Source organism: Triticum dicoccoides, chromosome 4B (assembly GCF_002162155.2).
Source record: "Triticum dicoccoides isolate Atlit2015 ecotype Zavitan chromosome 4B, WEW_v2.0, whole genome shotgun sequence".
NCBI lineage: Eukaryota > Viridiplantae > Streptophyta > Magnoliopsida > Poales > Poaceae > Triticum > Triticum dicoccoides.
The window spans coordinates 378,631,125-378,645,635 of record NC_041387.1 but is presented as its reverse complement, the minus strand read 5'-3'; the positions used below and the strand labels follow the sequence as shown (position 1 = coordinate 378,645,635).

General features: G+C 45.3%; 1 protein-coding gene across 1 annotated transcript in view; it reads left to right on the top strand.

Moving 5' to 3' along the window:
* The first annotated feature begins 2,425 nt into the window (after nucleotides 1–2,425).
* LOC119296213 (putative tRNA pseudouridine synthase) overlaps nucleotides 2,426–14,511 on the top strand; it is a 24,167-nt gene continuing 12,081 nt past the window's right edge. Inside the window, exons 1-6 of the mRNA XM_037574608.1 lie at nucleotides 2,426–2,548; nucleotides 2,589–2,782; nucleotides 2,885–2,920; nucleotides 5,512–5,624; nucleotides 5,732–5,880; nucleotides 6,113–6,257. Of these exons, the coding sequence (XP_037430505.1) occupies nucleotides 2,466–2,548; nucleotides 2,589–2,782; nucleotides 2,885–2,920; nucleotides 5,512–5,624; nucleotides 5,732–5,880; nucleotides 6,113–6,257 (720 nt within the window). The 5' untranslated portion in view covers nucleotides 2,426–2,465. The remainder of the gene's footprint in view (nucleotides 2,549–2,588; nucleotides 2,783–2,884; nucleotides 2,921–5,511; nucleotides 5,625–5,731; nucleotides 5,881–6,112; nucleotides 6,258–14,511) is intronic.

Genomic DNA, 14,511 nt, shown 5'->3' with positions numbered 1-14,511 from the left:
CTGTTTTTTGTCAGATTCAACCACAAGCTGCTCAATAATTTTCTGCAGATAGCGAGGGATATTTGTGGTTTCCTCCTGCATAGGTCTCTGCTTGCTCACATTCATAATCAGGCTTCCCATCTCAGAAATTTATTGTTTGAATTGGATTAACACATGACATGTGCCTTATATTTGTTTCGATGCGTATAGGACAATAACGGCATATTGTTCCCTCCATTCGATACAATCCATTGGTTCAAACAAATCATCTAATACCCAGGACTACAACTTACTGTCATTTTTATATATGCAAGTCATGATCGCCTCTTAAGTTTAAAGAAAGGCTTGGATGACTTTAGTTTGGCATATACGTGATTCAACTACTTTTTTCCTTTTTCTTCTACTCTGCACAGGGTGGATTTATCGGAATTATACACATACAAATCACCAGTGAGGTGGTTACAACCCCATTCACTTGCTGCACAATAATTTGATTGTATATCGATCATTCCACATGCGACACAACCTGCCGCCATGCTCGCTCACCTGATTTGGAGCAGCAATTTACTGCAGCAAGCACATGTAAGCATGCCTGCATCCATGTGAATATCCAATGCCTTGCTTCTGTGAACTTTTATGCATCCACGCCAGCACACACACAATTTCATCATCACGTTCTTTAGTAGCTCCTGATAATGTCATTTAGATGATTATTTATTGAGTACATGCACACTATTTTTCTGACTCTGATTTATTGTGGAGCTTAGCTATTATGTGAGATCAAAGGGAATTCACTCCAGCGATGGATACACATATCATTTGTGCTTTATGTGTTGTTAGTGTTCACATGCAATTGAAATTCGTGGCTTCGCGTTGCCGGTCATACCTATGGTTGTCTATTATGTTCTCCTTCACATATTTAGTAATTTAATAGCTTTTATTGGTTCATTCTCTCCATTCAAAAAATCTAACCTTCATATTTACATAGAGCAACATTTAATGGTTCATACACAAGTCTGATAGATAGTGCCACGTTCCAGTCCTTGGCGGTGGAGTTCATTCTTGCACATGTATTGTGTTCTTAGAAACAATATTTGATGATATGTCTGACATCATCCAATCATTTTGTGAACACTTGCTAGAGTATATGGTACACTGAGTTTATGCACTACCTTATTTTCTTCTTTTCGATTTTCTATATGACAACATAGTATCACAACGGTTCCGCAGCAACGTGCGGGGCATCCTCTAGTTCCACTCAAGTTGGATGACTCGTCAATAGATTTCAAAAGGCACGAAAGGCCCTTTGTAAAAATTAGGTATGGAGAAATTGGTTCCTCCTGTATTTTTCCTTTTTTTAGACACCCTGTGTTTTTCTTATACGTGTGTTTTTCCTTTTTTTTTGAGTGACACCAGTGTTTTCGGCAGATCCTATTTGGGCTTATGCGCCTGCGAGCAAACGGGCGCCTGAATGGCACCGCTACTTGGGCTCGGCCCATTTCGCTTTCCAACCTTTTATGTTAAAAGGCAAAAAAAGAGCGCTACGAGATGGATTCTGATCACCCCACCAACAAGCGCACCTGTGCTAACATTCTAACCTATACGTCATTTATTCGTTCCATTTTTCATTTTTTTTTCATTTTTTCATTTTTCCTTTTTCATTTTTTGTTTTTTGTTTTGTCTTTCTTTTTCCTTGCCCGATGAATTGTCCGCAAATACGTGATTTTTTTTTCAAATTGATGAACTTTTTAAAAAGCCCAAGAACTTTTTTGAATTTCACTGAACTTTTTTCAAATTGGCTGATTTTTGTTTCAATTTGCATGAACTTTTTTCAAATCAATGAACTTTTTTTTAAATCGATGAACTGTTTCAAAATAGACGAACTTTGTTTAGAGTCAATGAACTTTTTTCAAATATGATGAACTTTTTTTCAAATTCAATGAACTTTTTCAAATTTGATGAACTTTTTTTCAAAATCGATAAACTTTTTCCAAAAATTGGTGAGCCTTTTTTTTTAAGAGATGAACTTTTTTTCAAATGGGTGAAGCTTTTTCTTTAAATCTGTAAACCATTTTTTATTTCACCTTCTTATTTCATAAGAAATAGGAAAATAAGGGGGAAAAAACTGCGCTGCTAGCGAGTAGCCGATCGAGCGAGGTGCGACTGAAGCAGGAGCGACCGTTTTGTTTTCCCGAGCGAGCGCGCGCTCGTGGGCCGGCCCATGCCAGCGACGCTGGCGCCAGCTCGTTAACGGGCGCCTGCAGCGCTGACTAGGAGCTCCCGTGTTTTTCCTATGCTGCGTTCCAAACAGGGCCTAAGCTTTGCCGGTGATATTAGAAGCCTTTAACTTCGAGCCCACTCTAATGGTAGGCCCAATGACTACTATTGTCTCTCCGTTCACAGATCTAATCCGGCCTATACTAAAAAAAATAAATCTAATCCGGCCATCTTTTCACGTTTGCTTGGACCTTCCGCACTCCTCGCCCATGGCCGCCGCCGCCGCCGCCGCCACGACGTTTCTCTGGAGACCCTTCTCTTCCACTATCCTCACACGGTGCACTAACCCTAGGTTCCTCCTTTCTCAAAAAAAAAAATAAAAATAACCCTAGGTTCCTCCGTACCACCCTATGCTTCTCGCACTCTGCCTCCGCCCCCGCCCTCGGCGCCGCTTCTCTACAGCCAACCCCGCCTCCTCCTCCTCCTACAACCTGCTCCAGCGATGGAGGTGGCGGGATGAGGTGGGAGTCTACGCGCAAGAAGAGGGTCGTGCTCCGCGTCGGCTACGTCGGCAGCGAGTACCGAGGTTATATGGGATGCCTTGCTCGTTGGTTTCTATCACTGTGATGCGTGCCGGGTTGGTCGTTGCTTGAGGCATTGATCCAGTGCATTGGTCTTTTTCTTCCAGGTCTTCAGAAGCAGCGAGATCTCAGCGCGGATTCAAGTAATCCCTTTTGTTTTGTTATAGCTTAGTTGATCTATGCGTTTGAGTTGTTGATATGTCAGCCGTTATTTATTTATTTATTGCGGTTTGATGCTTGAATTTCAAAAAAGCATTGCGGGGAAGTACATGTGTTTCATGTTAGTTGCATCGAATTGTCATCATTCGTTCTCTCTATGGGAACTTGGGATCTCTGCCTGGAATGTGACATATTCTTGCAATAAATAAAGTATGTTATTACCATTAGAGGAAAGTGCACGAATACACACCATTTGGGGTTGAGGTAACAAAAAACTACAACTCTAAGGGATTTCAATAAAAAACAACAACTCTAGGACTAATCAATAACAAAAAACACAAATTACTCCAATTTATCACTTAATGAGAAATATGACGTTCAGGTCCCATGTGTTAACAGCGTGTTTGGCAATATTTGGGAAGGGGGATGGGAGTTTAGTTTAGGGAGTTGTATTGAGATTAGACATGGGAGGAATCATTTTAATCCTCTGTTTGACGCATGATAGGAATTATGTTAAGCATTCGAGGAGAAATTGTATTCCCTTGTTTGGTTCATGGGAATTGACGAGAGACTAGACAAGGGAAGTTAACGTAAGTTATGATGAAGGGTTAAGATTGACTCACTAAAACAATTCCCTTTCAACTCCCACACCCTCCCCTGTTTAATAAAACTTCCCAATCCGCCTAACCAAACAATCTTTTTTTTTCGAGAAAACACAAAGGACCTTTGCATTTCTTTGCATTGAAAAGATAGATGTTTAGTTACAATCGTCCGAGGACAAGCAGGAGGCTCGGCAGCCGCCCAAGAGCAGGCCTCGTCCTTGATTCTATCGAGAAGCGTATTCATGGATTATTGCGTTGTCGAAGACGCAGCTGTTCCTATGCTTCCAAACCATCCAGGGCACGAGCAGCGCGACGGATTTCAGGGCTTTGTGAAGGATCAGCGGTGTGTTTTCCTTAGCATGCTTCCACCAGTCCATGAGTGAGGGCTCGCGGTTGGGTACCGGGGCTGGGATGCGAAGCCAGGCCAGGACCTCGTGCCATGCTTGGCGAGTGAAGGGGCATTCCAGCAGTAGGTGGCGGATCGTTTCCGGCTCTTGATCGCATAGGAGACAGCAAGGGTGATGTTGCAGTCCAGGGTGGGCCAACCTCTCTGCAGTCCTGCAACGGTCCTGGTTGGCCAACCAGTGAAAGAATTTGACTCTCGGCGGCGCCAGCTTTTCCAGATAAGTTTCCAGGAGTAGCAGGCGGTCGATCCATGGAATGTGGCCAGGTAACAGGACTGTGCGGAGTAGGTGTCGCTCGCCGTCCATTTCCAGATCAGCTGGTCCCGGGCGGCGGAGAGCTCGGTGTGCTGCATGATCTGCCATAGCTGCAGATACTGAGCGATCTCGTGCAGGCCTAGGTTGCGGTGGATGTCGCGTGCCCAGGAGTTGCCATTGAGCCCGTCCGCCACTGTTCTCGACGTGCGCCGTCGCTTGGGAATGCAGCTGTAGAGATTGGGCAGGAGCTCGCGGACGTTGATCCACCAGTCCTCCCATAGCAGGGCGGTCATTCCATTCCCGACGACCATGGAAGTGGATGCCCAGAACAGCGCGCGCTCCATGGGCGGGAACTGGAGGTCGAGCCCTTGCCACGCTCGCTCGGGATCCGTTCTAGAGAACCATAACCAGCGCAGCTGCAGCGCGAGTCCGGCGCGTTCGATGTCGCGCACGCCCAGACCCCCAAGCTCGATGGGGCGGCAGACGCCTAACCAAAAAAAAAATTTGAAGTCTCGTGCCTCTCCAATTCCCATTCCCTAGCTCTAATTACCCCCAACCAAACACACTCTAAGTGACTAGACGGACGGCTTGGTTTGAGCCGAGCCAATTATAATATTCAAAGTTAAAAAATCAAAATTTCCAAAAAATCTTAATAAATTAAAAAAACTGAAAAGATTGTAGTCAGTCCATCTTCGTTGATCAATCTGGAAAATTTTAAGCCTATTTTACTTAGCCATTTTAAATTTTGGACATTTCTGTATGAACGTGATGAGTTGACTTATAAAAACTCTCCAAACTTTACAATGGCTAAACAAAATAGGCTAAAAATTCCCAGATTGATTAGTGAAGATGGCTTGAATTACTGGAATTGTTCAGATCTTTTCAAGTTTTTCAAAGAAAAAACATTTTCAAGGATTTAGAATTTTTGTATTTTTTTAACTTCGAATATTATAATTTTTCCAGAGAGCTGAGCTCGGCTTGGCTTGGCTCAGCTCAAGTCAAATCGTCCCTCTAGTCACTTAACAAGTGTTGTGTATTTGTGCAATTTCCTCTACCATTAACATGAAATACTTTATACGTGGCGTCATGCTTTGTTCTGTGGCATTATGACAAGGTGATTATGAGAGTGATATTGGAAGTATATAACATGAATGCTATTTATGGGTGCACAAGTATAGTTATTCCACCAGGAATTCTATGTGTTTTTAATCAGATGCCAAAAAAAGGGTGATTCTGAGTTGACCCTTGTTTCTATGTCAAGTATCATCAGAGGATTAGTGAATGCTGATTAAACGTTCTCGTCTTCTTCTGTAGCCATTGAGTCAGTTTTGGAATCTGCCATCTTCAAGGCAGGGGGCATTCTTGAGAGTAATTATGGAAAGTTGCAAAAAGTTGGTTGGGAAAGGAGCAGCCGAACTGATAAAGGGGTAGGACTTGAAAGTTTAACCTCTTGGATTTCCTAATTGAGTGAAAAAAATATGTATACTTTTGGCTAACAATGCTTTTATGCATGCTTAGTATGGACTAATTTCAGGTACACTCACTGGCTACAATGATCTCTCTTAAGATGGAAATCCCTGATCGAGCATGGGAGAAGGATCCTGATGGCATTGCTCTTGCGAACTTTATTAACTCAAATTTACCAGATAATATCAAAGTTTTCAGTATCTTGCCTGCTCAAAGGTACCGGGGATGTTTCTGGTGTCCCATGGTTAACAACTTAACATATTATTCATAAGTGTATTGATTGAGAATGTGAGGATGCTGCCAAGATCTTATCTCAGTGAACACATGGTGGATGTTTTGTCTTATCAATTTTTCAGAAATGAAAATTTTGGGGGAACCCCTTAATTTGAAAACATATTATGCATAACCAACGACATTTTTCCATGACATGGTCTGCATTTGATCGTAGGAGTTTTGATGTAAGAAGGGAATGCTTGTACCGGGAGTACTTCTATCTTCTGCCTGCTGAAATAATTGGAATTAATAGCAGTTGCAGCTCTGGGGAAGTGGAGGAGCACTTAATTGAATTCAATAACATACTGAAAGGTTTTGAGGTAAATTTCTGATTAAATATGTCTTTTGTATGCTGTGGACTTGTTTGTGCAGAAGAACAGGGTTTGTGAATACTTCGATGAATCATCTGATAACAAACATATGCTGGGGGAGACATATTGATATAACTGTATGATGAATAAGACTGACATAAGAGAGAAGATTACACTAGGGATAATCAGATCTGACCTGTTAGTCCACTAAATATGATCTGTACCCTGTCATCTTCCTGAATTTTCTTTGTTATAGCCTATGATAACAAACACTGACATGGAAAACACGTGAGCAGTGCAAATTAACCATGAAAATCGGGATAATGGGGGTAATAGCATAATTTAGCAGGTTCAGTAGCTTCATTGTGGTCTAGTTTGTTACTTTCTACCTACTTTATCATTGAATGGACTTCAGTGACCAGTTAAACAATTGGACGCGTCTAGGGAGCGGCCGTTGGCTCCCTAGCGGTCCGGCGGCCTCCTATATATGGTAAGTTTCTGTCCCCATCTAATCCCAAAAAGGAAAAGAAGGGAAAGGACAACCCCCCACTGTACAAAAAGCATCAGGTCCCAGCGCCCACTTCAGTCCTGAACTCACATGATTTTCCCCTCCTCCCTTTCTCTTCCTCCGACCTGGTCTCACCAATCACATGACGCGCACCAACCCATCTCCTACTGCTTCGCCCACCATCTTTCCCACGAAAAAGCAGTCAGGAACACGCCATGGGAGCCTTCCCTATCTATAGAGTTGTCATGGAAGATCTGTCAAGGTAAAGACCAAGAAGATCTGATCTATGCAGTTTTTGAGGGGGAAAAGAGAAGGAAAGAAGTGGGGCATACCAGGCTGCTGTAAATCTTCAAGTTGAAAAAAAGGAAGAAGCAAGGTGACATGTTTCTCTTCTTCACCTTGAATTCAACTTCTCCAATCCTTCTTCATGCTGACTACAACTGGTCCAAAAATAGTTCACCCAAACTTGTGCAAAAAACACACACAAAACCCCAGGAACACACAAACATTGAATTGCATATTGTGCAACTTCTGTTTTGGTTGCGGACCAACTATTTCAGGTAACCCAGCCAACTTTTATTTCATATTGTGCAACTCACACAGAGACACAGGAAACAAATGAACATCCTGCTGGGTCATATGTTCTGGTTTGTTGCACATAGTCTACTAGATCTATAATGCAGTAATGTTTTAGTTCAAAAGGCAAACAATGGCTAAAAGAACTAAAAAAAGACAGAGTAGCAGATTGCTTCTTGGTGATCACTTCTGTGCAAAATTTGCTTGTTAGAAGCTCATCTATCCAGCTCCTGGTTGGCAGACAAAAACAAAACAAAAAGATGTGCTACTGCTTGTAAGGTTGTTGATGCATGATAAAACAAAAACTTCATTAGAAGACATGGGACCCCATGTTGTATGTCATCTTGGCCAAAATTGGAAGAATCCCCTGTGTGAAACTATGAAAAATGTATGTGGCGGCAAGCCTGACAACATATTGGAATTACATAGGTTTGTGGTGTGCAACTTATGGCTCGCTTATGTCAACTTAAAAAAGAATTGTGCAACTGACATAAGTAGTTTGGATTTTTTTACTTGAATATAAAAGTACTTTCAGATTTGTGTCTATTGGTGTGCAACTGGAATAGAAGCTGTGTGAAAAGCTTGAAAATAGAAAAATAAATACAATCAAACAGCAAAAAACAGTGCCCATCTTGTGTGTTATTTGTTCAACTTGTGGATGCATCTGTGCAACTGATTAGACCCATGTGTGCATACGAGAGAATTTACTTGGATGTTTAGTTTGATAAAAAAAAGTGCAACTGATTAGACTCATACTGATTTGTTTATTTGTTTCCTCTTCCACTACATTTGAGAGAAAAAGTCATAAGTATTTGTGCAACTACCATGGGTTGTTGTGGCACACTGGAATGCCTAGTTGTGCAACTGCCATAGCAAACATGTGCGAGTAAAAAGATGGGAGATGTATTCAAAAACAAAAGAAGGGAAGCAAAAAAGGTCTACTCACTTGTAGCTTGCCAAACACACCATACGCCTTCAAGTCCATCTGAATGACTATGACGATTAAATTGCTATCCCATACCATTGGTTGGATGGGGGAAATTACTTACATGCATGTCTAATTCAAATAATTAGGACATGAAACCTTTTAGGTCTGTCTAACTGGAATACTGAATTTTAAAATATGACAACTAGTATCAAATTCATGTGCAACTATGCCTTATATGGATGCCAACTACTATAAGGTTCATGTGCAACTATGAACTGTAGGGGTTTCAACTTGAATCAATTTCGTGTATGAAAGAAGGACTGTGCTAACTTCCGGACGTACTGAATTTAGCAACAGATCCGCACGCCCATTTCTCTTTCTTAATTACTAATTATACATGTAATTATTTCTTTTCCCTTAATTACTAATCTCTTTCGTGTCTAAGGAAAGGATGTATGTGTTGATTTATGTTTTCATGCATGCATGCAAACTACAAGACAAAACAGATGATGTCAGCAAAATATTCTTTCTATTTCAATATTTCAAAATGTTTTGTAGCTCAAACCGTCGATCCAATTGAAAAACTGTTTTCATATAAAATGTTCGTCGCGATGAGATCTTCGAAAGTAGATCCCATGTTGATATATTCTGACGAATTTTTTTTTCGTGTAAAAAGTTACCAGGTCTGGGCTATGTAAGTTATCATGCCTTTAACACATAAATTACCAACCTGTTTTCACATAAATTATCGGACATGAAAAATTATTTTTCAACCTTTCTTCTCAGGTGCACATGCATGCATGCCCTAGATAACAAAAAAAATGTTGATGTTATCCTAGATTCTCCCAATTTTAGAACTTCAAAATTTTTTTGTACCTCAAACTGTCGCCCTAATTGAAAACTTATTTTCACATAAATGATTTTGTCGTGATGATATCTTGGACACTAGATCCAACATTGGTATGTTCCAGTGACTTTTTTGGAGGGTAAAAAGTTATCACGGATGTGCTACGCGAGTTATCATGCTAGTTGAGCATAAATTATCATAGTGTTTCCACAAAAATTACCGGGGCATATAAAATGGTTTCTTCGATCTTCTCCCCACATACACATTCATGCATTGCCCAAGAGGACGCAAAATGCTAATGTAAGGGGGGATTCCACTGAATTTGAAAAAAATTGAAAATGTTTTGTAACTCAAACAGTCACTCCGTTACTGCTAAGTGTACACATTACTGTCACGTTTACATGACTTAGTCTCCCCACCATTAGTCCCACGATGCACGATATGTGTGCACGTTCTCTGTAAACTGCCTGCATTCAGTGCCTATATGTACTCCTGACTCTGAATCAATGAGATAAGTTCAGACTCTGTTCAGTTTTACAGTTCAATATGGTATCAGGCTAGACTAGTCCTCGTCCACGATGAACCAAACCGGCGCGGCAATCTCGCCTGCCGCCGGCAACACCCACCTCGGACCTCTGGGTCATCTTCCTCCCCCGACCTACCAACCTACCTTACCTACTCACCCCCCATCTGCTACTCTGCTTGCCCCAACCTCAATCATCGACAGCATCACAGATGTATCCCCGTTCATCCCCATCGTCCTCGACCTGGCGGCGCACAACTAGTACCACTGGCGTCATTTGTTCCTTGTCCACCTCGGGCGCCGCGGCCTCCGCAGCCACATCGACGGCGACAACCTGGCGGCCTCCTCCGATCCCGTTTGGATCAAGGACGACTTCGCCATTCTGCAGTGGATTTACACGCGGATCTCAACGGAGCTGTTCGGCCTCCTCCCCAAGGACGGCGCCACCGCCTTCGTCATCTGGCGCGAGCTCCAGCGCCTGTTCCAGGACAACCGCGATGCCCGCATCAACCACCTGGAGACAGCGATGCGCACCCTCAAGCAGAGGGACGAGCCCGTCGGCACCTACTGCCAGCGCCTCAAGGCCATGGCGGATGAACTGCATGAGCTCGGCGCTCCGGTGGATGACCGCCGGCTCATCTCCGCCACCCTCGCCGGCATCAGCGAGCGATTCGACAAGGTCACCTCCGTCATCCCTCTGCTTCGCCTCGCGCCGCCGTACTCTGAGGTGCTCTCCATGCTTCAACTCGAGGAGACCAAACTGCGCACCAGGATAGAGCAACCGCAGGCCTTCTACTCCAACAACGGGCCTCGCAACAGCGGCAACGCCGCCCAAGCTCCGTCCCCGCAACAGCCGGCCGTGCGCCCCACCGGCGTCAGCCCGAACTACAAGGGCAAGAACCCGATTCCCGGTTTTCAGCACCGGAACGCATCCAACAACGGGTCGACCTCCACGACGCCATCGGCTCACGCCTCACCAGCACCGCCTCGTCAACCGGCAGCGACACCGACGGCACCCATGACTCCGCCATGGCGTGCCCACACTGATCCCTGGACCGGCTTGGTTCAGGCCTGGCCTGTCCCATGGACCCAGGCAACTGCCGTCGCCGCGCCTGGCCCCGTGCCCTGGCAGCTGCCGTCGCCACGACTCGTCGGCGGCCCCGGCCTGCTTGGCCGGCCTCCTGCTCAGGCATACTACTCCTTCGTGCAGAACCATCAACCGGCGCCTGCGACATACCCGGCCTCGCCATTTGCGCCTCCTGCCTATGCGGCTGCGCCGATGCAAGCGCCGATGTACGCACCTCCCACGACTCCTGCATTTCCTGCCTGGGACCAAGCGGCCTTGGTTCACGCCTTGAACGCCTATACCAACCACAATGATGGAGGCTGGATCGTCGACTCTGGAGCAACTGCGCACATGTCTGGTACGCCTGGTATGCTGTCTTCTGCCCACCCATCTCCTTCTACACCACCCATCATTGTTGGCAATGGATCACATCTCTCTGTCTCTCACATCGGTTGTTCTGTTATTCCTAATGTTCATCGTCCCTTATATCTTAACAATGTTCTTGTTGCTCCTTCCCTAGTCAAAAATCTTATTTCTGTTCGCCGCTTTACAACTGACAATCAAGTTTCCATGGAATTTGATCCCCTTGGTCTTTCTGTGAAGGATCTCAAAACCCAGGCCCTGATCGCACGACATGATAGCACTGGCGATCTCTATCCATTCCATGAAGCCATGACAACCAACTCTGCATCAACGTTCCTCGCTAGTGTCAACCTTTGGCACCGTCGCTTAGGCCATCCCAATTCACAGACTGTATCTAGTTTACTTCAGTATTTTCAAATTCCCTGTAGAAAAGACTCTCATGACCCAGCGCTCTGCGAAGCCTGTCAGAGAGGAAAGCATGTACGTTTGCCATTTCATCTATCAAAGACATCTACCTTTACACCATTTGAGCTTTTACATTGTGATGTTTGGACGTCCCCTGTTCTCAGTGTGTCTGGATACAAATATTATCTGATTGTGGTTGATGATTTCACTCACTACATGTGGTCTTTTCCTCTTAAGGCCAAATCTGATGTTCATGGCATTTTTGTGAAGTTTCAACAGTTTGTCTCTACCCATTTCTCCACACCCATTCGATTTCTTCAGTGTGACAATGGCACTGAATTTGACAACCAACGCAATCGCGACTTGTTTCTCCAGCATGGCATTGTCCTTCGATTTTCCTGCCCATACACCTCGCCTCAGAATGGCAAGGCTGAGCGCGCCCTTCGCACCACGAATGATATACTCCGCACCTTGCTCATTCAGGCATCCATGCCCATTGCCTACTGGGTCGAAGCTCTTCGGACGGCCACCTTTCTCCTCAACCTTCGCCCCTACAAATCCAACCCCTCCTCTACGCCATACATCAGCCTTCACAACTCACCTCCACCATATGACACGCTGCGCGTTTTTGGTTGCCTGTGCTATCCCAACCTCAATGCCACAACACCTCACAAGCTTGCTCCACGTTCCACTCCGTGCGTATTCTTGGGCTACCCTGACGAGCACCGCGGATATCGCTGCCTGGATCTATCCTCTGGTCGGATTATCATCTCCCGCCATGTGACCTTCGACGAACAATCTTTTCCCTTTGCCACATTGCACGCCACCTCCACGCTTCCGCATCCCAACTCATCCTCCCCTTCCTCACGGCCTCTGTTTGCCGTTACCGACAACCCAGCTCCCACGCAGGCCACAACTACGCATGAACCTCCTACACCTCCGGCACCACCGTCCCCTCCACCCCCTCCCTATACTGCCTCCACCACACCTCCCCATACTCCACCTCTACCGGCCAAGGCAATTCCGGTCCCTATTCCCCAAAACCCACACAAGATGACCACTCGAGCGAAACGGGGCTTTGGCATCCCTGCTCGCCGTCTTAACCTGTTAGCCTCCACCTCTACCATATCCCCTGTTCCTAAAACATACCGCTCTGCACTTAATGATCCCCATTGGCTTGAGGCTATGCGCTCCGAGTTTGATGCTTTTAAGCAGAATGACACTTGGGAGCTTGTTCCTCGTCCTCCCTCCTGCAACGTTGTCTCAGGCAAATGGCTATTCCGCCACAAATTTCACGCTGATGGCAGCTTGGCTCGCTATAAAGCTCGTTGGGTATGCCGCGGCTTCTCTCAACAACCGGGAATCGATTACGATGAGACGTTCTCCCCCGTTGTCAAACCAAGCACGATTCGTGCCGTCCTATCCATTGCGACCTCCTCTCACTGGCCTATACACCAACTAGATGTAAAAAATGCCTTCCTTCATGGCACCTTGACTGAAACTGTGTACTGTCAACAGCCACAGGGCTTCGAAGATCCATCCTTTCCTGATCACGTCTGCTTGCTCAAAAAGTCTCTTTACGGCCTTAAACAAGCACCCTGAGCTTGGTTTTCTCGCTTTGCCACATACATTCAGACCCTTGGCTTCCTCCCTTCAAAGTCCGATTCTTCTCTGTTTACTTATCACTCCGACAACGCCACCGCCTACCTCCTCTTATATGTTGATGACATCATCCTAACCTGCTCCTCCACTACCTTCCTCAACTCTCTTATAGCCTCTCTTCGGTCAGAATTCTCCATGACCGATCTTGGAGCTCTCCATCACTTCTTAGGCATTACTGTCACGCGCTCCTCTGCTGGCCTGTTTCTCTCCCAACGTCAGTACCTCTCTGACCTCATTGACCGCGCTGGCATGACTGACTGTCACATTGCTCGCACCCCCGTTGACACTGGCAACAAGCTTGACTCCTCCGGCAACCCTGTTTCTGACCCGGCATTCTACCGCAGCCTTGCAGGTGCTCTGCAATATGCCACCCTAACCCGCCCGGACATTGCTTATGCTGTCCAACAGGCCTGCCTATTCATGCATGATCCTCGTGATCCTCACCTCGCTCTTGTCACGCGTATCATTCGCTACCTCAAGGGCACTCTTCATCTTGGCTTACACATAAACACCTCCTCCCCAACTTCCCTGACAGCATACTCGGATGCCGATTGGGCCGGCTGCCCCGAGACCCGTCGCTCTACTTCTGGATTTTGTGTGTATTTAGGTGATAATCTAATCTCTTGGTCCTCCAAAAGGCAACACACTGTTTCCAGGTCGTCAGCAGAAGCGGAGTATAGAGCTGTGGCACACGCTGTTGCTGAGTCTGTGTGGCTCCGCCAATTATTGTTGGAACTCCAACGTCCAATATCCAAGGCCACCATTGTTTTCTGCGACAATATCTCTGCAGTGTACATGTCAGCGAATCCAGTTCAGCATCGCCGCACCAAGCACATTGAGATCGATCTCCACTTTGTCCGTGAGAAGGTGCAGCTGGGCGAAGTCAAAGTACTGCATGTTCCTACTCAATCTCAATATGCTGACATTTTCACCAAAGGACTACCAACAGCGATTTTCAGTGAATTTCGCTCCAGTCTTACCATCGTCGACATCGATGCTGCGACTGCGGGGGGATGCTAAGTGTACACATTACTGTCACGTTTACATGACTTAGTCTCCCCACCATTAGTCCCACGATGCACGATATGTGTGCACGTTCTCTGTAAACTGCCTGTATTCAGTGCCTATATGTACTCCTGACTCTGAATCAATGAGATAAGTTCAGACTCTGTTCAGTTTTACAGTTCAATAGTTACAAAAATCATTTTGACATGAAAAATTCGTTGCGACGAGATCTTCAAAACTAGATCTCACATTGATGTGTTTTGATAACTTTTTAGGTTAAAAAGTTACCAGGCCAGGGCTAAGTAAGTCATCACCTCTATTGTGTTCATATTACCATGTTATTCTTACATGAGTTACTGAAGGGTGTTTAACAACATGCA